General features: G+C 52.4%; 1 protein-coding gene across 1 annotated transcript in view; it reads left to right on the top strand.

Moving 5' to 3' along the window:
• The window catches only part of Prima1 (proline rich membrane anchor 1), a gene marked incomplete in the record, with an annotated part of 67844 nt that extends 52071 nt beyond the window's left edge, over positions 1-15773 (top strand). The window contains 3 exon segments of the mRNA XM_013517273.1: positions 558-568; positions 1666-1815; positions 12766-15773. Coding sequence (XP_013372727.1) covers positions 558-568; positions 1666-1815; positions 12766-12865 — 261 coding nt within the window.
• Between the last annotated feature and the right edge of the window lie 9315 nt (positions 15774-25088).

Genomic DNA, 25088 nt, shown 5'->3' with positions numbered 1-25088 from the left:
CTCACATTTGTTAATGAGGTTTTAGCACCAGTCCCCTAGGAAGCACATAATGGTTTCTGGATCGCTTAATCCAGCTGCCTTTAATTCAGCTACAAATTGTAACCACTCCCTTCTTCCCATGCCCTTTCTGCCTGTCTTTGTTCTGCACGGGAGGGCACAAAAGTGCGAGCACTTGGGAAAACTACTTGGCTTGTTCTTGCAGTGTCAATCAGGCACACACCACAGGACCCCACAGTCCTGCTCCTAGCATTTCTCCAAGAGAAATAGGAAAACACATCCATGCAGATGTTTACTTTCAGAGTGGTCAGAGACCTGGACCAAGCCTACGTTTCCAACAGGTGAGTGGATAAACAAATTGCGGCACACACATCACGGGACACTCTTCAGCGATCACAAGGAAAGAAGTTTAGAGAAATGCAAGGACACAGATGATTCTCAAAGACACTGTGCTAAATAAAGGAAGTAAAAAAACCTTTAAAAATCATCTGGCACAAGTCCATTTGTATGAATGTCAGGAACAAGCAAATCTAATTGATAATTTCAGAACTCAAAGGTAGCCGCCCCCAGGGTGGGGAGTGGCTAGAGAGAGACACAGGGCCATCTGTCTGAGGTGCTGGGAAGGGCTGGCTCCTGCTGGTGTCTGCCTTTGGCCGACTGTCAGATGGTGCAGTTACGTCAAACTCATACCCGGATAAAGGCCAGCCACATGTTCTCCACCCACCGCAGCCCTCAAGGTGCCTATGACCAAGGGGAAGGGTCTTTGGTGCAATTTTGATTCCTTTGTCTATATCACTGTCTTGCAGACCTGGCCAAAGTTAGTGGCATTGTCTGTCTGTCCCTCCCTTCTTCTCTCCCTTGTCAGCTTCTCTCCCTCCTCTGTCTCTTCTCTCCTGTTCCTCCCTCGCCTTTCCCATGCCTTTTCGATTCTCCGCACTTCTTTCCAGCTCTATCTGGGTCTTCTCAGTGACTCTCGGATGAGGCTATGGGGCGTGTGTGCTTTTCTCTGAGGGATGAGAACCGGTACCTGCGCTTTGGGTAAACCCCAACCCTGCCCATGCCAGCGGGTGGGAGGTTCACCCCAGGCACACCATGGATCACATAAGGATGGGAGGGCCTTGGAGCACCAGTGTCAGCTGCTTTGTCAAACACAGACTTTTCCCCATCTGCGTGACCCCAGCAGGCCGAGCTAGCTGCAAGTACCCCCACCTGGGCTGAATCCAAGAGAGCCAGCCTCTTGCAAGAAACTAGTTTCAGAAACCAACACAACAGGCCTCCATTTCTCTCCTTCCTCCCCCAGAGTCCCCTCTGAGCCCGGCTCCCCACCCCCACCTGCAGAGGAACTGGATTTAATGCCTCAACTGAGAGAATGAGATGTTCTGTTATTTTTCATGGGAAATTAAACCTGACCCTGCTGTCAGTTAGCTCATGCCAAGGGAGGATGGATGGCGGGGTGCAGCGCTTAACCCCTGCTCGGCACAGGCCAGGCCTGGATGGCGGGGGGTCGGCCTGGATGGGGGGGGTCAGCCTGGCTGGGGGCCAGCCATGATGTCATCGGCTTCCGGGTGGGGGCAGGGGCGGCAGGAGAGGTCAAAGGGCCTTCATCCGGGGGATGGCAGCTGCGTCCCTCCCACCGTGGCTGCCACCAGCTTATGCCGGGAGACTCAGGCTGCTCCTGTCTCTTCCAGCGCCCAACACTACCTCGTGCCCTGCCGAGGAAAGCTGGTGGTCGGGGCTGGTGATCGTCATCGCCGTATGTTGTGCCTCTCTCGTGTTTCTGACTGTCCTTGTCATCATTTGCTACAAAGCCATAAAAAGGTGAGTGCTCACCGCTGTGCCTGGAGGTGCCTCTGCCATCCCGATCACCTTTTAAATTAGAAAGATTGTTAGGCGCGCATAGGAAGAAGGAAGGTCAGCCTTGGTGAGAGACTGTCTCCAAAATAAAAAGTAACAACAAGGGCCGAGAGTGTGCCCCCCTGCAGAAGCCCTGGCTTCCACGAAAGAAAGAAAAAAAACTGTAAAAGCAGAGTGAACTCCTATTGTGATGTTAAAAAAACTTACCAACATTTTGCTATAGTTGCACATCTATTTTCTCCTTTTTATTTTATTTTTCCATTGCTAGAATATTTTAAAGTTGATCTCAGACATAATCCTGCATTTTTAAGAAATTTGTTTCTACAAGCATTTGATGAACATCAATTCTTTGTGGAGCCCGTTATAATACCAAAATTTTAGAAAACACCAAAGGGCAATAAGAATTGTTATTATAATAGGCCCATGCCTGTAATCCCAGCACTCAGGAGGCTGAGGCAGGAGGATCCTTGCTAGTCCAAGGCCAGCCTGGGCTACAAAGTGAATTCAAGACTAGCCTGAACTGCATAGCAAGACCCTGTCTCAAAAAGACCAAAAAAAAAAAAAAAAAAAAAAAAAAGCCTTAAGAAAGTTTTTTTTTTAATTCCCCAAGGTCTGAAATTAGAGGGTCCACACAAAGAATAATTATAACACCTAAAATAGTTTTTTTCTCTTTTAATCATCTATTCAATGTGATTTTGGTAAGTACTTCAAAAGCACAAAGAGTAACATGTCAAGTTAAAAATATTAAGCAAGACTCAGACACACAGGATGAAGGGCCACAAAAAGCCATCAGTCTGGCATGTTCTGGGAACTGGGAAGAAAAGGCAGGAGACCAGGAACAGGCCCGGGGTGGCAGCTCCACACAGGATAGGCCACACACTGGGCATCTGCCCCCAAGCCAAGCCGAGAACCCATCTTAGGCCGAACACTCAGGCTGCGGGGAGGTCTCCAACAATCACAATAGATAGCAAGAGAATAACTGTGTAGTCCCGTAATTCCTCTCATCTCCTCATCAGTGGTCAGTTCTTCACTCTACCTTTTCCAGTCAGCTCCAATTTGCCAATGAAGAAACTGAGACACTACAGAGTCAGGGCACTACCCAGAATGGAGCAACCAGGAAGCAGTGGAAGCAGAGTTTGAACCCAGAATCATGTGACCCAAAGCCCAGCCCTGACTGCAGGACCATTTTGCACACTGAGATGCTAACAAGTTCATTTCTGATTCTGGGCTGGGAAGAGTGCTGACTTCCTCTCTGCCCTCCCTTGCGGGTGGGGAAAGAAGAGGAGGCCTAGCAGTGTGGCAAGGCTGTCCGTGCCTCTCTGAGGGCTGAGGACAGAGAGAAAGGTTCTGAGACCCTCTGGCCACGGGCCTGCCCTTGGAAACCGAAGTAGATGTGTTGGAGTCTCCCTAGGACAGCGCCGGGCCACTTCCCAAGTGTTTTGTGAGTATTTGCCCTATGCCGGACTCTGTGTGCACAAACAGTAAGACCCCAGCTTTGCCTATGGCTGCTCAGCTAAGCCCAGGAGGAGGGTCAGTGGGTGGATCCCTGAGGCCGGAGTGGTTGGTTTGGCAGCATGCTGTGGACACCCAGAGGAGTCACACTGAATTCTTATCCAATAATACAGCATGTGAGCTGAGAGCCTGAGGGAGCAGGGGAAGGATTTTTCAGAATGGAGGGAGGTATTTCAGGCAAAAGGCCACTGTGTCCAGGGCCCTAGAAAGCCCCTGCCACATGGGAGCCAGAGCCTGACTGGGAGGCCCTTGGCCCCTGCAGGTGTCTGCCTGCTCCTGGGCACCAGGAGCTACTGAAGGTGTCTGAGGAAGAGTGCACTACCAAGGCATGGGCTGCCAGCTCCTCCCTTACCCTGGGAAACGCTCAGCATAATCTTTGTAATAGCTACGAAAGACACACTGAGTCACTTCTGCCTCCCTCCATGCCCCAAACCTCTCCTGCTTCAACTGGTGGAAGGAAAGGGGAACCCAACAGGTCAGGAGAAGGAACTCACATTAATACAGCACCACCCTCCAGCAGGAGCAGTGGGCGGGGCTCCGGGGGTGGGTGGGCGGGGCTCCTGAGGGAGGGGGAGGTGCAAGGAGCAAAGGGGTCTGGAGAATCACTCAAGGTCTAGCAGCAGAAGGGACAGGAATCACAAGACAGGGGTAGGGGATGGTAGTGTGGGAACCTGGCAAGAGCCAGAGGAGAGGGACTGCTCACCAGGCTCTGCCTGAGAAGTCCTTTTCCAGAGAGGATGCCCCTGGTACAGTAAGTGGATATACAGTGACAGGAGGGAGCTGTGTGCGTACTGATAGGGACAGAAACAGAGCGTGTTGCTGCTAGGGCCCTGGGGGGCTTTGTTCCCAGGGAACATGCAGGGTCTGCTAGGGAGCGGAGCCCCTAATGGCACTGTCCTGGGCTGCAGCTGTCTGTCTGTATGTCGGAGGTAGCACTGCGCCAGCCAGCAGCTTTCTCCCCAGAGTAAATGGAGGATTTCCTGCTCAGGGCTATTCCTTTTTTGGTCAATAATTTATCTGAAACATGCCTTTCAGGGAAACAAAAGCATCCCATGTCACTGTAAAACCATTGAAAGAAAAATTCAGTGATAGATCCCACTTTTTTTTTTTTTTTTTTAATTCACTCAAGTCTCCAGGGAGGGTTTCCAAGCAGAGTCTTTGTGAATAGCTTCAATACAGCCTCACAGAGCCAGGTTTCTGGGAGGATGTTGTAGGATGGGCTGGCGTAGGGAGACAATTCTAGAGGTGATTCATCTGGGGGTGTCAGCAAGGAGGGCCAGAAGCACTGCCAAACACCCCCAGTTTCATCTCCAGGAGAACCACAAGGCCTGGCTGGAGGGGGCTTGGATCTCAGCGGGAGGTGGGCTCTGATCAGCTATTAGATCAAATTAGATGAGGCAGCCCTCCATCCTGGGCTTCAGTAACTGGTCCCAGCTCTGTGCGGACAGTGCAGTGCTCAGGGGCCTCCACAGGCCAGAGGAGGGGAGCACCTTGCCCAGACCTGGGCCAGGAAGTTTCTTAGAGTCAGGTGCAGTAACCAGGCCAAGGGATGGGGAGGAGTGTTGCTCATGTGGCCCCAAGTCCTGTCAATTACCCCAACTCCTAAGGCTTTCCTGACCATGGGGAGCTGTGCAGTTGGCATTCTGGTGGCCTCATTGCCCTGCACATGTGTGAAAAAGGTCTGTGCCAACAGTCACAGGATGAGCAGGTGTCAGGCCCCCACAAGTTCTGTTCCCAGCTCAGAGGGTAGCCTAGGAAATGAGCCCCCGGGCTCATTCTGAGGCCCAACCAGTAAGTCACTCCAGTGCTCAGATGTATGGATATTTTCCACAAGGCCACCGAGCTTGGGGCCAGGGACCAGGTGCCATGCTGGGCCTTGGGCCACATGTGGGTACCAAAGGCACAGGCCCTGCCCATGCCACACTGCCCTCTGGAGGGGAAAGTGGGCATTAATCAGACACACCATCCTGAGAAGCATCTTCCAGTCAGAGGAGCACCTGAAGGGTAGAGGAGATTCGGTGCAGGGCAGGAAGGAAAACTTAAAGGGGAGTCCCTGAGTCACCAAGGTAAAGCTCCAAGGGGCCTTCTGCCAGGGAGGCGGGTCAGCCCCACCCCTGGTGTGGGGAAGGAGCCCCACCAGCTGGGGCCTCTCAGAGGGGCCACGCTACCCAGGTGACCCTTGCAGCCTCTCTGCCAGTCACCCCTTTCACTCTGAGAAGAGCTCTGGGTTGAAGAGAGATGACGATGTCCAACCCACCACACTCCCTCCATGGAGCCGCCCCCACCCCAGGCGCAGGGACAGCATCTCCGCTGTGGTGGCCATCGATGGCGCGGATCCTTTCCCCGCTGCTGTCCACTCACCATTAAGCCACTGGACAGCTGCTCTCTTCTCATTGACAGGCTCTTTCCAGAAGACCAGTAAAGGCCTACAGAGCAGTCGGGCTGGGTCTGCAGAATGAATTGTGGAGGAAAAGCAAGTGTCTTCCTGGACATGGCTTGAGTGGATGTGTACCTGAGCCCTAGAGCTCTGGCCAGGCTCTGAAGCTCCTCCACATTTCTGGTTGAGCTTCTGGTAGACGGGGCACTTTGGAATGCTCCAGTCTCTCTGATGGCACTGCGGAGCTCCACTGACTGTCACAGGGCTGCCCAGAAAGCCAGCTGGTCCACAACTAGTTATTAGGCAACCTTCTGGGTACTGGGGACTAGCCTAGGTTCCAGGGAGCCAGCGGTGAACAGGTCCAGATGCTTCTCTTGCTAGCAGAAAAATCAGATTAAGCGTACACGCCAGCAAATTAGTAAATGGGGTGATTCAAAAGACTATGTGTGCTAGGAAAACAAAACAGGAATGGGACGGGCGGGAAGACGGGGTTGCCGCCCCTGCTCAGAGTCTCGTGTGTGTCGTGCATGCCTTGGAGGAAGCAGAGTGATTGGGGAGCGTGGTGAGGCTCGGCACACTCACCCCCACCTTTTAACTTAGTTCTCATTTTTATCAGAGTCATGCGTGCACATGGTTTTAAAGTGTCGAATGTCCCACAGGCTGAGAAGAAAAATGCTGCGGAGGGCATAGCTTAGTGGTAGAGTCTACCATATGCAAGGCCCTGGGCTCGAACCCCCAGCACCACAGAAAAAGAGAAACAAGAGCCCCCGGCTTTCCCCTCATCCCCCAGTCTCGTTCTTGAGGAGCAGCCGCTTGTAGTCGGTAGCCGTTTCCTCTGCCATTTCTCCCTGTAGTCTTAAGTGTGAGTTGAGTAGTCTTCCGCTGTTAAACATTATCTATTGGTGGTCCCTGCGGAAGACCTGGGATCAGCACCCCTCCCCCACAGGGTAGGAAGCACTGCCCCATCCCATCCCCCACCCAGGGTGGGGTGCAGGGACTGACTTCTGTATCTGCCTTCCTGTGACGTGTAAATACTGCTCTGGGCTGAGCCATTTGTATACTGTGATTTTTTGCCTTTTGTGGCACTCACAATGCCTTCTCTCCATAAGGTCAAGTACATCGGTTCCATTCCTGCCTTGAGACTTCGTGCTCCTCTCTGAGGGAACTAGTGGCAACCAGGGCCTGTCACTTTTAAACCACAGTTGTCCCCTCTAGCAGCCTTCCATGCTGCGTGGTCCCAACAAGGCTGCTGTCTGGCCACCCTCAGCTTCCTCTCCCTGCCCTACTCCAGGGCAGCATCTCTCCAACTTGATTCCTTCATGAACTCCCTTCAAGGTTTTCCCTGAGTGGTAGGCTCAATAGAAAATTCATCAATGGGATGAGGATTTTTTCTTCTCTCACACCTTGCATCCCTTTTCAGACTTTCTTTCAGACTTTACATTCCTTTTGGGGGTGGCCCAGATGAGGGTTTATTCTTACAGAACTGTGGCTTGCAGAGAAGACCTGTTACCAGGGGCAGCTGGGACATCAAGGAGGGGCAGAGATGGGCTTCATGTGGACTCAGAGTCCCAGGGCATGGGTCAGCCACTGTTTGACAGATGGGGAAGTCACAGCTCTCCGCAGGTTTCCACTCTGCTTTGCACAACACTCAGTGTGACGCTGGTGTTTGCACGCCCACGGGCCCGTGCACATGTGAGCAGTTGTATGCACCTGCACATAAGGTCAGAAGCTGCCCTCAGCCCTCCTCAGCTCTCTTCGCCCGGCACAGCCCCTGGCCTGTGGGGACTCTGCAGTGACTTTCTATGGTGTGAATGGAGGCTTGTTTACGTGGACCTGACTGACAAATGCTACGCAGAATTTCAGAGGACTCCTTTTCCCTCTCTCTGTCTGAGTGAGTGAAGAAGAATCTAGCTTTGGAGTGGAAAATGTGTGCCCAGTTTATGATGCCCGGCACTTGCCCCTTCGCCCTCTGCTCTGCCCTCCACGCCCTGTTGCTGCTGCTGCCTTCTCCGAGCAGGGACTCCATGGGGCCCTCTCCACTTCGCCGTGGCACCGCCTGCCAGTCCCTGTGCATGCCATTCTCAGGCAGGGATCACCTCGGAAGGGGCCCGAATCTGCCGCCTCCTCTCCTCCGCACAGGACTCACCCATGGGTCAGGAGCACACGCAGCTCTCTCTTCCAACATCCCCTGCTCGGGCCTCTAGCCGAACCTGCATCAAGCCCAGGTTTCTGCGCTCCCGGGAAGTGCCTCTTCCGCCTGGGCTGCTCAGGCCATCTGAGCAAGGTCATTTGGTGCCTTGGTGGCATTCGGGAAACTGGCTTTGTTTGTGGTGGCATCAAGATTCCATCGTGTGACTCCTGGGCCTTGCCATCTGCTAGGTTCTTGGAGTTGGACTGTTCCCTGGTCAACACACAGGTTTCTGTGTTCCAGATGCCATGGCACCATCACCACCGTAATCCTCCCTCCCAGCAGAGCTCGGGTGAGGTGAGGAGGAGCAGGACATGAGGTATCCGGGCATCCCTTGGGCCGAGATGCTCATGTGGGCCTATCGGCTGCCTGCAAGAGACTCCCCCGCCCCTGCGCCACGATGGGCGATGAAATCTCATCCTGTGGTGAGAGGTGGGCAGCAGAGATGAGCCTGCTTCGTCTGCCTGGCCCTTGGCACAGTGGGGTCAGAGCCTTGGCTACTGTGCTGTGTCACTGTGAAAGCTAAGCAGATTGAGGGCTCTGCGCTGGCTGATGAAAAACCCAAACAAGTCTCTATTGCTTGGGGTCTTTTCCCTTGGTTTCCAATAAGTTTTTCCCCCTTAACTCATCTCTCTAGAAATGCTGGGTCGAGGTCATGGGCGGGGTGAGCAGTGGACAGGAATTCCGCAGCTGTGACCTCCCCCAGCCCTACCAGCTGGGAGCACCTGGCATGGCCTGTCATGGGCTGGTCCCTGCCCCTCGCCCCCTTGCTCCCTGCTCTCTCTCTACTGCTCTCTCCTCCTGGCTCAGGGCTCTTCAGCTCCAGGGGCCTTGGTCACGGTTCCTGGCCTGCTCCCAGCAGGCACCTCCTAGCGGGCACCTTCTTGCTTGCCTGGCTCACCTGCCAGCAGAGCAGGCGCCTTTGCTCTCTCCCTGAGACCCCACCTTTGCCATCATGGTTCTTATAATTCATTGCAGTCTACTCACATGTGGCCTGATGCTGCGTGGCTCATGACCTGGTGTTAGGGTGAGGCTAGCATCCTTGGGCCATTCAGGCCTTTTTCATGCGCTTAAGTAAGCTGAACCCACAGGATTCTGGAGCTAGAGCCACCTGTGTCAACCAGGCAGTGCCAGGACTGCCAGTGGTGACATAGTGCCCAGGTTGGGATAGGTTGGTTCAGAGTGAGGACCTTATGCTCCCCTCAACAGCCCTTAACAGAGGGAGCCCAGGTCCAGCATGACTGTCCAGGAGCGAAGGACAGGCCCTTCTGGACTGTCCTGATTCATCTGGGAGTCCTGCCTGTAGAAGGATGGAGATTCTAGGGCTTCCTGCTCTCACTAAGAGCCTTTTGCAGGTGAAGAGACATTTTAGACATGTGGTTGGTGCCAAGGGCATGCCCATGTTTTGTGGCTCCTTGTCCCCACCTGTCCTGCTGTCTGGTAGCCCTGCCAGATCTGATCTTAAGGTCACCTCCTGCCAGAGATGTTCTTTCTGGTCCAGGTGAGACTCCCAAGGAGCATTGTCCCTGGAAACTCAGAGGGACAGATGTTCAGAGCCAGTGACATGGGTGCCATCTCTTCCCACAGTTCCTCCAGCGAAGCATCTCCAGTCCCTCAAGGCCTTCTGGCGTCCTGGGGGCTGGGAAGAAAGTCACCAAGCCTGAGCCAGCTTGGAGGCCTCCTATCCAGGACTCTGATGTGACCCTGCAGTCCTGTCTCCAGCATCCAGGCTGGAAAGGGCTGCAGTGTAGACAGGTCTCAGGCTGCAGAGCAGTCTCACTGGGAAAGAGAGAATCACAGCCTCAGAGAGGGCCCTTCCCCGCCCAGCCATGTCCTCTGCAGCTCCCCTCTGCACACCCAGTTCCCGAGATGCTGCTGGGCACAGGGGCTGGCAGAGGTGGGCCCAGGAGCCACCCGAGACTGTTGGCTGCGCTGAACTCCAGGACGCCTGTGTTACCTTGGTCCTGGAAGGGCTGGAAATGGGGCTGCTGCTTCTCATAGTGACACTGTGGTGCCTCAGAAAGGCCTTTTCTGGCTTCTTCTCCCAGGACTGGGATGCGTGTATGTGTGTGCACACACACAGAGTGAGGAAGATGAATGCCCTCAGGAGAGGAGAGATGGGACCTGTACCTCGGAGTGCATGAGACAGGAGAGGGGGCACCCTCTCTTCACAGGCTGTTCTGAACTGCGTTTGACTATGGCCCCCAGCACAGCAGAGCTGAGGGTGGACAATGTCCCATCATTGTCGGCAGGGCCTAAGAGTGCAGGCCAGCAGTGCTGCCGGAGGCCCAGGCTGTGCAGTGGCCCCTTGAGATTGCGGGTGTGTGCAGCCCCAGAACACAGAGGGCCTGCTGCTTGCCACAGGCCAGGCAGGTGGGGCAGGAGGTCTGCAGGAGGTCTGCAGGAGGGAGAACCCCTTTTCCTGCAGCAGGGGTCCCGGCTCTGCCAAGGAAAAGCTCACCTACCTTTTTCTCGGTTTCAGGAACCATGCCATTTAGGGGGCTTTTGGTGGCCATCTCTGCCGGGGCCAGGGTGGAGATTCCTGTCCTGGCTTGGCAGGACCAGCCTTGTCCGGCCCACAGAGCCCGGAGCCAGCCTGGGTCCTAGTGTCTCCCTCCACCCCTTCTGGAGCCCCAGGGGGCACACGATAGGTAGGAGGTCTCGGCAGTGCTGGCTGCCACTGCAAGCCAGCAAAGCAACCCCCACTGACACCTTTCCAATGCAATGCTGAGCGCTAACAAATACTTATAGAGCACTTACTGTATACCACACTCTCACTAAGTGATTGACATGTGCCAACATGGTTAATCCTGGCAGTGATCTTATGAAGTGGATATTATTATGCCATTTTAGAGACAAGGAAACTGAGGAGTGGAGAGGTTGTGCAGCTTGCCAAGGTCACACAGCTGGAAAGTGGCAGAGCCCAGTTTACAGAGCTGTGACATCTGCCTCAGTGCTGCCACAGTGTCACCCTTAAGTGCTGTGGCTGGTGATGGGATGGTACCCGGAGGCAAAAGGAGTCTTTGTGCTCTAAGGAAAATCCACTGGGCTCCAATGAAGCTCAGAAGGCTTTGGAAGCAGCTTCAGGCCACAGCCCAGGGAGCAAGACAGTGAGCAACTTGAATCCAGTGATGGGAGGAGAATAGGCCACATCGACTTCTCAGGAGAGGGTTCGGTGCCACTCTGTCCCTCACGGTGTGCAGATACATGTGGCTCCACCATGGGGTCTGTGATGCATAGTGTGGGGGTCCTGGGGTAAAGCTTAATGAGACAGCCTTCTTGGGAGACTCTGCAGGACTCTGCAGGACTTTGTGGACTCTATGGGGAGGGTGGAAGAAGGCTCTCCCAAGCCAGTGGGACCACAAGACCCCCTTTTAGGGGAATGCCGACTGCCTGGGAAGATGTCTAGATAGGACAGAAGTAGTGAGTGGTGGTCCAGGCCCTTCCACCATCCAACTGGGGGTCCTCAGCAAGACAAAGCCCTCCCTAAGCCTCAGTTTCCCATGAAATGACTCTCCTAACTTCAGCCTAACTTCTCCAGGGGACTGTGAGAGGGGACAAGGAAATCTCTGAACCAGAGTGCTTTGCACAAGACATGAGGCACCATAGGAAGAAGTGAAGGTTTAACCTCACCTTTCTTCTGATAACAGCCGTGAATGTGCAATTTGGACAACATTCAGCAAGGACCAGTTAAAGCTCACCCTAGCCCCCTGAGGACATGAAAGAGGCCTGTGCCATGGCCCCATCAGGGTCAGATCCATCCGAGAGACAGAAGTATTGTGGCATGGAATCGGGACACACAAAATGTACAGCCCAGACCAGGAGGGTGCTAACACTCAGGGTGAAGGCCAAAGCCCTTTGAATGATGCCAGGGAGGAATGGGATTTGATCTGGGACAGATGGTGGCACTGAGATTTGAGAACATCAGCACACCAGCAAGAGCCTTCTCTAAGCCTTCTACCCAACCTTCCTGGTCCCTTGTAAGCCTAGAAGCCATGGTCCTTGGGTTCAGTGGCCTCTGGAGTGAGTGGGCAGTGGAATGAACCACTGGTGTGTACCAGCTAATTTAATTTAAACATTCATCACCACCACCATCACCATCACCACCCTGTCACTACTGCCATCAACCAACCCAACCATCACAACCACCATCATCACCATTGCAATTGCCCTATCATTATCATCACTACTACCTCCTCTACCATGAAGCCACCACAACCATAACCACTACCTCCAGCACATCTGCCATCACCACCATCGTAACTACCACCTCCTCCATCATTACTGCCGCTCCATCATCATCATCACTATCACTGCCACAACCATCACCACCAAAACCATCACCATCACCATCACCACATCTTCATGACATTTTCCATTTGCCTTTGATCACACAGAGGCAAGAGTGCAAAATCCAACCACCAGTGCCTCTCTCCTGTTAACTGTCTGTACCATCCAATATTCATCTTCATTTCTGTCTGCTCACAGTCAGAGAGACCCATCAAAGCTTGAGCATGAGGCTGACCATACGTTCTGGTCTGTCCAGAACAGTTCCAACTCAGGCCTGTTGTCCCGGCTCCATTATCCATAGCTCCCCTCTCAACCGTCCCCTGGTTTGTGTACTAAATTATGTGGTCACCCTGGTTGAGACCATGTCCAGCGTCTGATTGACCCCACGAAGCTCAGCAGCCCCAGGAGGCTAACCGGGAACTGAGCTGACTGGGTTTCATTCTGGGACTCCTACAGATGTGGACACTGGCTGGAAGGTCACACACCCCATAGTCACTGATAACTGATAATGTCTCTGCTGCCCCCCCCTTTGTCTCCCTGCTTCCAGGAAACCCCTGCGAAAAGATGAAAATGGCACCAGTGTTGCTGAGTATCCCATGAGCTCACAGAGCAACAAAGGGGTAGATGTGAGCAATGCAGTGGTGTGAGTCTACAGGCCTCGGATCTGCTGGCCAGAGGGACACCTTGGTGACACTAGTGGACATGGGAAGCTGACCCTGGGCTTGTCCAGGACTTCATTGCCTTGCAGACCTCAAGCCTTCTGAAGGAGAAACCATCCTCTTCCCAGGCCAGCCCCAGTTGGCCTATGGGCAGGGGCAGCGCAGACGCTGGGCTGAGCCCAGGTCCCCCTGCATGCAGCGCCTGGGGCAGCCTCACCTCCCAGGGCTCTCCACATCCTCCTCCTTGTCTTGTGTTTGGTCCACTGACTGTTCCCCAACTGCTGTCTAAAGCACATGCTCTGATGAAGGCAGAGGGTCTGTCTGCCTGTGGGGACAGGGAGGCACCCCCCTTTTAGCTAACAGAAGGTGAATGGGGCCACTCCCCAGCTTGAAAACCTCTCCTCCTCCAGGAAGTGGCCTGCTTCTCTGTGGATGTCCCAACAGAAGCCATCGACACAGCCATGAGACAGACGTCCCCTTTCAAAGGTGCTTCCCACACATCTGCCCATCACCCCATCTGTCACCCCTCAGTCTTCAGGGCCTGTGTCTGCCCTCCTGTTCCCACCCACACCTTGCTCATAGCTCCTGTCTGCCTGCCACGAGCCCAGCCTGAGAACCCCCGTGAGCAGCCGTGGGGGCTGGCTTACATGCAGGGTGGAATGTCATGGAAGCCTGGGCCAAGGGAGTGTGGAAGGGCCAAGGCCCCTGCAGCTCTTCTCAGACAGCTGCACACTTGAGTGCAGGAACCCTGCATTCTTGTGAGGCAGGCCCTGCCTTGTTGGGTAGAGGTCATCACTTGTGCCAAACCCACCGGGGCTCTCTGAGCTAGGACAATGCTAGGCTGGAGCCACATCTCCCGGGCCATCCCCCTGGGGCCTGGCAGTGGCACCCAGACCCTCTTCTGAAAGCCCCTAGAGGAAGGGGTTTTCTTCCTGTGTCCTGTGGGCCAGTGCTGTAGACGTGCCAAACCCTCCTGAGTGTGAGAGGTGGGGGAGGGGCAGGAACCTCCAGGCTTGTTCACCTCTGCCCTGCCCACCAGTTTCCCAGATGGCCACCCCCCAGCATGACACATCGCTAGGCCCATGGAGGCAGTGACCTGGTGAACTTACCTCCTTTGGCAAGTTAGGAGGACACTCTTGATCCTGAGGTTCCCCTCACCACCCTTACATACCTTCTCAGAAGGAACCGGGCACATTTAATGGTTACAGCCTGTGGCCTTGCAGGGATTTAGCTGGCTGGACCTCGTTTGCCTCCTACACCACCACTGTATTTCTCTGGCAGGTATTGGGGTTGTGGTGAGACCCTCAAATCCAGGTAAGACTGACAGACATGAAAGCCACTCCCTACTTGGCCAAGATATCCACTGTCCCAGTGCCCCATGCCCAGAGCTGTCTGTCACTGTCCCTTCCCCGGCCAGTGTGTGCACACGGAGGACAGGCCTGGGATATGCCCTCCCACAGAGGCTTTTGCCTTCCTTCCCCATCTCCTCCTTCAGCTTGAGGACTTGTTTGAATTTCACTTTCCTGGCACACCTTGGCATCATGGTGCTGCCAACAGCCCCTACCTGGTGAACACCTGGTGAAAGCTTAGGATGCAGAGTCAGGCGACAAGCAGGCCAGGGGAAGGGGCTCAAGGATGGGCAGGAAAGAGAAGCCGGGCAGGCCCCACCCCAGGGCACTGTGCCCTGCTACACACAGCTTCCTAGTTCCTGTTGAGGCCTCTCCCTGAGCACATACCCGGACAGGTGAGCAGGAGTCCAGCCCTAAACACACAGCACCCTGGGCTTCACAGGGGGAAAAGCTGGTGCCCTGGGCCGGTCCAGAGTGGCCAGAGGGCGCCTTTGGCTGGAAGCTGCTGGCTGAGGGGCTCTGGTGACCTAGGGCAACTCAGAAAGGCTAGGGATGGCCAAGTATCCATATGCCCACTGGGTTCCACTATCCTTGACTATGACTTAAACATAGGAAGCCCAGATATTGCAGTTAGGCTTCAGGAACCTGGCAGAGCTTCCCATCATGCTGGACCCCAAGACACCCAGGGCTCCAGTTCACATGTAAATTCACATCCATCCAGCTCGTAATGTCCCTTCTCAGCCAGTTAAGGAAAACCAAGGGAAGAGTTGCATTCTTTAAAAACAGGTTCACTTGAGAACAAAGTCCTCAAATTCAGGACTGGTGTTCAGAGGACACATCTCATGGGGCAGCAGGGAAGGCCACCAGGCTTTCACCATAGGAGACCGATGTGCACATCAAACTGCTGCAGCCTAGTGTGTGAGCTTGGAGCTTTTGTTTAAAATCAATCTGCAGCCCCTCAACCCAGACCCCTTCTCAGATTGGTCTGAGGTCAAGAATGAGATGTACAGTCCTGCTCTGTATTTTCTCAGATGTGGCTCAACTGTCTGGTAAGCGAGCCCCACTTTGGAACTCAGTGGCCTTTGGGAGCTCCCAGAGTTACCAGGTGTTCCTAAGAGGCTTCTAGGGAAGTTTTGGAAGAAAGACTAATAAGTATAAAAATATAAACATATATTATATAGTTATATATTTAAAGAAATATCTGTATATATAATTACTATACTCTCTGCATCTGTACAAAGTATGATCTCAACAGCCGAGGTAGTGTGAGACATGTAATGCATGAATGTAAATACCCCAAACTCCGCCTTCTTAGTGATGTGCCATGTGTATGGGGACGATGTCTCTTGTTCCTAGGCATTCTGTCTCAATGGACAAATACACCTGTCTATGCCACCTCGTCCACCAATGAGCCATTAATGTCAATTTTATGCTGAGACTTCTGTACAGGAGGCAGGATTGGCAGCCTTGGGGGGTGCGCTGTATGCTCCTTAGGAGGAAAGAAGCACCATGACTTTTTTATTTTCAATAAAAATATACTTAAAAGATGCTGTCCATTGTCACTTGTAGTAGGTTCAGGGTGGTAAGGGGAGGGGAGACAGGGATGGCAGAGGCTCTTCCATGAAGGTCTTGCCTGGGTAGGGCTGGGGACCTTACATGCATTCCTGCTCTATCACCCAAGGTTGGTATTTATGAGGATTTCTAAGACCAGTCCTGTCCCTCATCCCTCCTCTCTACTACCACCTTGATCCTGGAGAAAACAGAGAATAGGCTGACCAACCTTCCCAGCATGCCTGGGCCTGAGAGATTCTCATGAATCCAAGATGGTTGGCGCTAAAAGAAGGAAAAGTCCCAGGCAGTTGGAAGAAGCCAGTCACCCTCCTCTGACAAATACTCATGGGAATCCTAGGGAGCAGAAATCAGCTGGATCTCCTGGTGGGGCAAATGGAGGTGGCCTGTGTCGGTCTTCTCCTGTGTTCGTCTCTGTCTGGAAGTCCTCTTACAGCATCATGGCCTCCCCTGCACACTCAGGTAAAAACACGAACACAGGGCTCACCTGTCCCCTGGAGAAAGTGGAGCAGGAGCACTGTGGGAGCCTATTTACTTCTTCCAGCCTCACCACCAGGTAAGCCTCACCACCAGGTAGGCCTCACCACCAGGTTAAGCCTTACCAAAGCAACTGTGCTTCCCAGCACTTCTAGGGGAAGCAGATCCTCTTGAATGGGCTGGGAGGGATGTAGGCAGGGTGGGAAAACAGGTGCTCCACAGTACTGTGACCCCCATCTTCAGGACAAAGGAACAGACTGGAGAGAGATGCAGTGATCAAGGTCACGCGGATACTAGCAAACAGGAATGGGGCTGGGTTTAGCAATGGCTTCTGGCCACAACTGAAGGGACCCCATACCGGACTGTCTCCTCATGGTGGGTACTACTGACCAGATCAACCTTACCTGGGTTCCCTGCAACTTCAGAATGGGCTCTGTGACAGTTGATTGTGAGGGTGCTTCCCAGAGGTGGGGCCCAGTACCTCCCCAGCTTGTCCCAAGTCTCATAGCTTGGCAGAGGTAGGGAAGATCAGCTCAGGGCAAGCACCTGTCTGAGGGCCTGCATCCCAGGCATCAGGGCAGTGAGGGGACACGTGGAAGTTCCCGCCCAGAGCCCCAAGGCATCCTTCTCAGTATTGTCCCTCCCACCACCCTGGCCTCTGTGAGCTGCCCGCTTGGAAGGGGTGAAGAGGACCCCCACACGCACACCTGGAGCCATCAGAGCCACAGCTGCAGACCTCTCCTAGGTGGCACTTTTCTCTCCCTACCTCTCTCTGGGGCCTTTGGCCACTTGTTCCGGTTACAGGCAACCAATGGCACACTGCTCCACCGCTTGGCAACCCCATGTCGTCCTCTGTGCTCCTGCAGCCACCAGCAAGATGCGAGAGGCAGTGGGACACACAGGCCACCCTGCCTGGCACCCAGAGCCCTTGTAGAGTCGTGCCTGGCACTCATGGGTGGCAGTGGCAGGGTTGCTCTTCCTTCCTCCCTCTCAGATGCTGCACCCTATGCCCCTCTGAGCTGTGCTGCAGCACAGAAAATGGTCCTGTCCTGTCCTGTCCTGTCCTGTCCTGTCCTGTCCTGTCCTGAGAGCCCAGGCCCTGGGTCCCAGATGAGGGCAGCTCACCTTTGCACATCCACCCTACCCAGCTAGTGACCCAGCCCACTGGATCACCTGTGTCCACTTCCACCACTCCCACACCCTGTCCCGTAGCACTGAGTGCCTTCCTGCTCCCCTGCCTCTACCACACTCAGCTCTCAGAAAGAATCCGAGGAATGCCACTACATGTGGCAAGTGCCCTGACTCCATCTGCACACAAAGAGCATCCCGGGCTCCGGGCACCTCTATCTGGTAGGTCCCAGACTGCCAGGACTTTTTCTGTCCTCCCTGCTGGTGGAATGACCTACCCCAAGCCCCACCTTCTCCCTCTCCCTGAGCTCTCCTGAACAGGTGTCCCTGGGTTCCTGGCTTCAGGTCTCTATCATCGGTTTGTTCATTCAATCAGTTCCTAAATACGAAAATCTGCTGCCTGCCAGGTGTCATGCTGAGCGCAGGGCTGAGCTTCCCCCACCAAGGTCCCATGCAGAAACATCAGCGATCTTGGCTTCTCCAGTTTGGTGGGTCCTCTGCCTTGGCCTCCAATGCACACTCTAATCCCACCCCCGCCTCTCACACTTCTTCCCCATACCACCTGCCCCAGGCTTTCACCAGCTCCTCTCAACAACTCTGGTCCTGAGCTCCCTCCAGCCCACCCACTGGCTGCTGGGGTCCCATCCTTGGCTGCCCAGGGCCCTTCTGCCCTGTCTAGCCCCATCCCTCACCTGCTCCAGCCCCTACTGCCCAGCCGGCTTGCCTCCTCTCCCTCTCCTCTCCTTGGCTTACCTCTCCCTCCAGTCTCTGCATGGCCATCTCTTATCTGCCATCAGGTCCCTTTAGGGGCTGCCTCCCCCCTGAGCACACAGAACACACACCCACACATGCACAGAGCTGAGTGACACCCCCTTACCCAGGCAGCACTGACAGCTCGCAAGAGTAGTGCACCGTTTTTTGCCCTCTCCTGTGGCATTTTCCATCACATTATCTTCTGCTGTTGACCCCTGAGACCCTTTGCCAACCTCTACCCTAGGTATCCACTGGGAACCCAGGCAGTGCCCTGGGGATACAGAGGGAAACAGGATCAGGTTGGGGGTGGCAGTGGATCCGTACTATGTGCAGAGAAGGTGACAGCACTGTGGAGATGAAGGGACCCCCTTTACTTTTTGACCTCTTTCCAGAGCCCAGGAGGCAGGAGGAAAGCCTCTATTTTACAGAGAGTGGACCAAGGTCTGGAGATGTTCAGAGATTACCAAGGGGCAGAGAAGTCATAAATGGCAGAGCTGTAGCTCACTCCTAGCCCTGTGTGGCTACAAGTTCCCAGGTCTTCCAACTCAGACAGGCTCTCAGAATTCAAATGCCTACTCCATCCAGATCTCTGCCCAGTTATCTTCCCAGGCCCCGGGAAGCAGACAGGAGATGCAGACTTCCTGGACCCTGGGAGCCACATTAGGGATTCCCAGACCTGATACAGATCACTTAGTATATGACTTCTGGCAAGGCTCTTCCCCTCTTGGATCCTTGGTTTCCTCATCTGTAAAATGGAGGCAGGGACCAACCCCGGCTGTCTCCTCCCCCCCCCCCACCACCTTGTGGCCCTCTCTGAGTATCCCGAGTCATCTCTATTCTGTCATGTTGGTTTGTTCTCAACTCAGCACTTCTCATCACTAAGAGTAATTGTTGGTCTGTGTGTGTGCTTGCTGCCTTTCTCTTCCTGTTAGAATACAAGGTGCGTGAGAACAGAGGCCTCCTCCAACTTTCAGTCGCATTCATCACCAAATCTCCAAACACACCTGGCACAGGAAGTATTTGTTAAATTAAGTAATTAATAGTGGATTACAAATTTAATACAATAAGGAATATAACATTTTATTTCGTACAATTGTCAGGAGTCCCCACCTCCTTGGGTGTGTGCACTGGGTGGGGGTGGAGGGGTAGAAACACTGAACTCTGCAGGGAGATCGTGTTTATCCCTTTCTCATTTCACTGGTGTCCTTTGGATGATTCAGTTTCCTGTGGACAAATACTCTGTCTTCCGGTATCTTCCCTGGAACTGCTGCCCTCTAGGAAGCACCTATGTGTATCCATTGTGTCTGGAACAGGGAAGCTGGTCTCAGCCACACGGTATGTTTGGGGTCCTCTCAGGTCTTTGCTGCAGAAGAGCTGTCATGGGATGTTTCTTGGATAAGTGACCGTGGGCTGCGCGTGTGCCCTTCTGGCCTTCTAGTGTCACTGGGTAAGCCCCACTGCTCCCACTGCAAATGTCCAGCTGTGGCAGTCTTGTCCTCTTGACTGTAGCCTCTGCCCAATTTCCTGTTTCTCAGCACCAGACCCCTGGGGACTTCCAGGCTCTGCACAAGGATGTGGACACACTTCTGGAAGTTTATGCGACACCATCTCCCAGGACTCCCAGGTTTATTTCCACCTGTGCACTTGTACCATGTCCTCAAGAGGGAAAATTCAGACATGCCCATCTGGCCTCCCAGCCCTACCCTACCCTTCTCCCTTTTTGTTTTGCCAACAATCCACGAGGGTCCAAAAGAAGTGGGCTCTCTGCTCCCTCATCTTGTGTGACCAGAACTTTCCTAGCCTCCTCCTGCCCGGCACTGTCCATGGAACAGACTAGGGCACATGATTTCCTGGAGAAAAATAAAAAAACATATCCATTTATTATTCCCAGAATATCATCCCCATCACAGACACAATGATGTGCTCACACCAAGTGAAGTCCAAACGCTGACAGAATGCGCCATATGGAGGAGGATTTCCCAGTTGCTCATTCAGGCTCAGAAGCGCTGGGGGAGACTTGAATCACCACATGAAAACGCAGCAGCATGGGAACACCACCCTGAAAAGAGCAGGAGCCAAATGCCCATGGCAAGCTGTGATTTCATTTCAGCAAAACACCAGCTGTTGCATGGCATCATGGTTTTAGCTAAATGGCTGCTTGGATGCCAGGCACTCACAGCATAGCCAGGCACATAGGGCAGGCGACGCTCTGAGAAAGCTCACCCTGTTCTTACTGGTGCTGAACCCGTCAGGCACTCCTTCCTTTAGAGGACAAGGAAGTGTCACCTCCATTTGCAGTGGATGGAACTGAGACTCAGTGAGATTAAGCACCTTGCCCGGGATCAGAGAGCAGAGCTGCATGAAAGTCCAGAACTCCACCCCTGGGCCCCTCTGCAGCAGAAGCTGCCCACAGCCTGCTGTCTCCCCAGCCCCTCCACTCACACCCCTCCCTGGGCAGTGTGGTTGTCCTCACCTGGAGCGTGCTTCTGTCCTGCATGCTTGATTACTTGCTGATTCCTTTCTTTTCCAAGTGGCCACTTCAGGAAGCAGAAATCAGGGTGTCTGCCAGGCAGCCCTGAGAGGCTCCCTTCTCCACTCCCCCACAGGAGCCTGTCTGGGTTGCATGATTTAAAAACCTACTCTTTCTTCCTAAAACAACCAAATCCTGGTGCCCACCAGTATCCTGGGTGGCCTACTGGGCATGGCTGGTATTACAGAGGCTTACCCTGACCTCAACTTTCCTAAGCAGACAGTCCAGGATGGTGGTGGGCTGACAGTGACCATGTGCAGAGGCAGGGCCAATGGTAGGTTGGGTGCAGGAATGATGCCAGGGATAAGAGAGCCCATGTGGGGATCAGATGGCCCCCAGCAACCCCAGATAAATCCTACCCTTCTTGGGCCCAGAAATGGGAGGTCTACACTATGTGGCAGACTCACAGTCTACAGGGCCAGCAGCAGCATGATGGAAGGTTCTAGGCCTGTGAACTGGCCCAGACACCACAGGATTTCTGCCTAGAGGCTCTGAGACTGGTTCTTCTGCTTTGGAGGACAGGCCACTGGTAAGAACTGAATCAAACTGGAGCCATGTGTTCCACAGCAGGTATCACATCCAAACAAGAAATTATAAATTCAAACTCACCAAACAAAATATACTGTGGCCAGTCAGCTAGGAGGCTGCCAGGGTTGATCTGATCTAAAAGACTCTTAAGTTACGTTGTTGGTCAGATGAGTAGCAAAAGACTATACCAAGCATTTAACTATCAGTTTATGTATAGGTAGAACCTAGACTTTGGAGGAGACATATCCACATTCAAGTTTTACTCTATCTCTGACTGAATGACTCTTGCAAATATTTCATCTCTCTGTGACTCAATTTCCTCATCTGTAACATGGGGTTGATAATAGGAATGCTTACTTCACACTATTGTGAAGCTGGAATGACATTACATAGTGAAAATACATGACATGCAGTAAACCCTCATAAACAGGAGCTATGATTATACATGACAGCAAACCTCTTCAGGGCTGAGTGAACTCTTAATAGATCCCAAATCCAACAGAGTTCATCATCACAATCTTCAATTCATACAAATTTATTCTTTCACATAAAACTGCTAAATTAAGGGGAAACTAAATGAAATAGTTTTTTTTTCATATAAATGAATTCATTCCCAAAGCAGAGGGGAGAACACCTTTGCAGGTGAAGTAACTCTGGTTTAATCAAAATTGATGACAGATAATCAATAAACAGAGTTGCCAATGTAATTGAGCTGCCTCAGAAAAGCCCTCAGATTTCAGAAAAGCCCTCAGATTTCCCATGCTCCTGGCACACTTTAGCCAAAAGAGCCAGGAACCAACAAGAGGAAAGAGAAAAGAACATTTATTGAGTGAGGCTCTGACGCGGAGTCCAGTGGTCTTCTAATCTTAATGCCACTATTGCCAGTTGCTTGACCTCAGATAAGGCACTTAACCTCTGGTCCTCTGCTGACCCACCTGCAAAACTGGGAAGATAAAAACACCTGTCTCACATTGGGGAAGGGCCAATAAGTGAAGATAATATATGTAAGGAACAGATGCTCAGTATACAGTGGCTGTTGTGGTTGCTCTTGAATTCCTTTCAGAAGCTCGCCTCTTGCTGTTAGCACTGAAGGACCTGGCCAGCTTCTTACTAATAATACCTCAGCCATCTCCCAAAGGGTTCAACTTTCATAAAACCGTGGTTAGGTACTACTCCATTGAGTTGAACCACTCCATTCTTCTTCATGTCAAAACAGTGCTCACTTCGGCAGCACATACACCAAAATAATGTCAAAACACCCAGTTTGCCCAAAATATACATTTGCAAATTAACATGATTAAAGAGGTATAACAAATGATCTGCAGTGTCCAATTAGTTCCAGATCCCAGCTCATGAGACAGCCTTGGTGATAGCTCATCATCTCTGATCCAGTCCAATCTTGTTTGACCTGCTGTCACTTGGACCTGAAGATTGAAGCTGCTGCATCCACTTGGCCTCACTGAATGAAACTCCTAGAGAAGAGATTTGCTGGAAACATCTGGTGACTGGCAGAATGGCACACTGGCAAAGAGATGGCATACAATGGACACTGGAGATTCTCAGTTAATGACCATGTTTTGGTTCCCATAGATCTTGTAGGTCTTGATTCTGAAGCACTGGCTGAAAGAAAAACCAAATAAGCCTGCAGCTGTGCGCTGTCCCCTTGTGTGGCCTTCAGAAGGTAGCACCAGTCTTCCCAGAAGTCCATGGATCCCAGTGTGTTCCCCCACGTACCAACAGAGTCCTCTGCCTGTTTGAGCCTCCTATGACCCCCAGAGAGATGGACAGTAGCTCCATTTTACAGATAAGGAAAAACAGAGATGCCAAGAGGTTTAATAACTCGTCCAAGGTCACCCGACTAGTAAGAGGCATGTCCATTATGAAAAGTCATTGGACTGGAGCCTGTGTACTTGGAGATTTGACCACTCCACTCTTGGAAATCTCAGAAGGTTCTGTTCACATGCTGAAACCAGTTGGATTTCATGAGGGAAGTGAAACTGAATCATTGCCTTGGCCCTTCTCCAAGCCAGTAATCAGTGCTGGCCACACTTGGGCCAGGGACATGGAACCTCTCTGCCCCATCTTGCTTTCACAGCTGTCACTTGGGCCGTGTGTAGGGTAACAGGAGTTAACATGAGAGGTGTCTGGGAGCACAGTCCTTGGAGGTCAGACAGCCTAGAGTCTAGTTCTGCTTCTGCCCCTTACAAGCTGTGTGACCTTGGGCAAGTAGACTTCCCTCTCTAGGCTTTAACATGAGAATAAAAACATAATAGAGTATATACCACTACCAGGTATTTCCCTAATCCCCCCTTTTTTGCATTTTTCATTATCTTTTTTTTTTTTTTGCAGTCTTTTAACAACCCTATGAGGTAGAAAGTGCCATTGTCCCCATTTTACAGATGAGGGAACACGAATAATGAAATTCCCAGACCACAGACATGTGTGTGTGTGTGTGTGTGTGTGTGTGTATGTGTGTGTGTTTCTGTGCAAGGGTTCTAGCTTAGTGTCCTTAGGTGGCCTTCACCTTGGCTGAGGTTCAGCACACTTTCTGTAACCAGACGGTAAATAGTTCAGGTTTTCTGAATCACAGTCTCAGCTGCAGCTCTTCAGCTCCGCCCTGCAGCATAAAAGCAGCCACAGTATATACATGGTGGGCATGTCTGCTTCCAATAAAACTTTGCAAAAACTGGCATTAGTCTTGCAGAAATATAGTTTGCTGGTCCTTGACCTAGGTGAAAGGCAACTCCTCCTACCTGTTAACTGTATCAAATTCCCTCTCTTCCTGGCTTCTGTTTTCTAGGTGGCTGAGCCCAACTGGCTGGAGAGCTGACATAAGGTAACAACAGAAGATGAGGACACTGGGAATCTGTAGTAAATGCAGGAGGGGACACTCACTGGTCCTTATCAGTAAAGTAGCAGCGTGCAGCACGGACGCACTGAGGTCTGGCTGGCTGGAAAATGCATTACACATCTCAAGGACAAGGAGACAGATGTGCCTTGTGGGACTAAGGACCTGGTGGGGACTAGGGTAAAGGAAGTAAGTCTAGACGGCAGAAAGCATTAAATGGGAGCTCAGACAAGAGCTATGAGTTAAGGGCTCACCTCCAGCCCTCAAGGAAGATGTAATTACAAAGGGAAGTTGAGACAGAACTCTGTTTAAAGAACTGGGCAAAGAAGACGGGGTTGGAGAAGAAGCTGAGGATAAGTTTGGATCTGGTCTAATGGTAGGATGGGGCCACCAAGACCCAGGCTTCCTGGGCCAGTACAAGTACAGGACTATCCAAGAGCCAGGTCTAAAGCTAAACCCAGATGAAGAAGTCAATAAATCCTCTGCCAGGGAAAGCAGCCAGGATCTCCTTCTCCGGCACATTTCTGTGCTCCCCTCTAGGAATTCTTGCACAAAAGACAATGCCACAATTCAATCCTTGCTGATCCACTGCGTAGTGCAAGAAAGATCTGTCACTTCATTGAATCCATTTAATCCAATAAATATTAATTACACACATACTATCTTTCAAATGCTAGGGATGCAATCCTCAAAGACACCGTTATTTTCTAGTGAGACAAATATAGGTACCACATAGTGTAACAGAAGACAAAATGTTCACAGAAGCTCAGCCAAGCATGACTAGGGCTGAGGATAGTTCTGGCTGGAGGAAGCCTTTCAGAAGAGTGCGCTGCTAAAACACAAAGAAGGATAGCTTCTATACTCTTTATACAGGGCCTGGACATTTTCAGAAGAGTGAAGATCTGCCACCCTATCTTACTAGAATTCATATGGGACACTTAAACATCCCTGAGAAACACGAATCTATTAAACCTCCTGGTAGAAAAGGGATGGCTCTTAATAAGCAACATGGAAGAAAAAAAAAAAGAA

The sequence above is a fragment of the Chinchilla lanigera genome, unplaced genomic scaffold (assembly GCF_000276665.1).
Source record: "Chinchilla lanigera isolate Chin_1 unplaced genomic scaffold, ChiLan1.0 scaffold00037, whole genome shotgun sequence".
NCBI lineage: Eukaryota > Metazoa > Chordata > Mammalia > Rodentia > Chinchillidae > Chinchilla > Chinchilla lanigera.
This window is presented reverse-complemented; position numbering and strand designations above follow the sequence as displayed.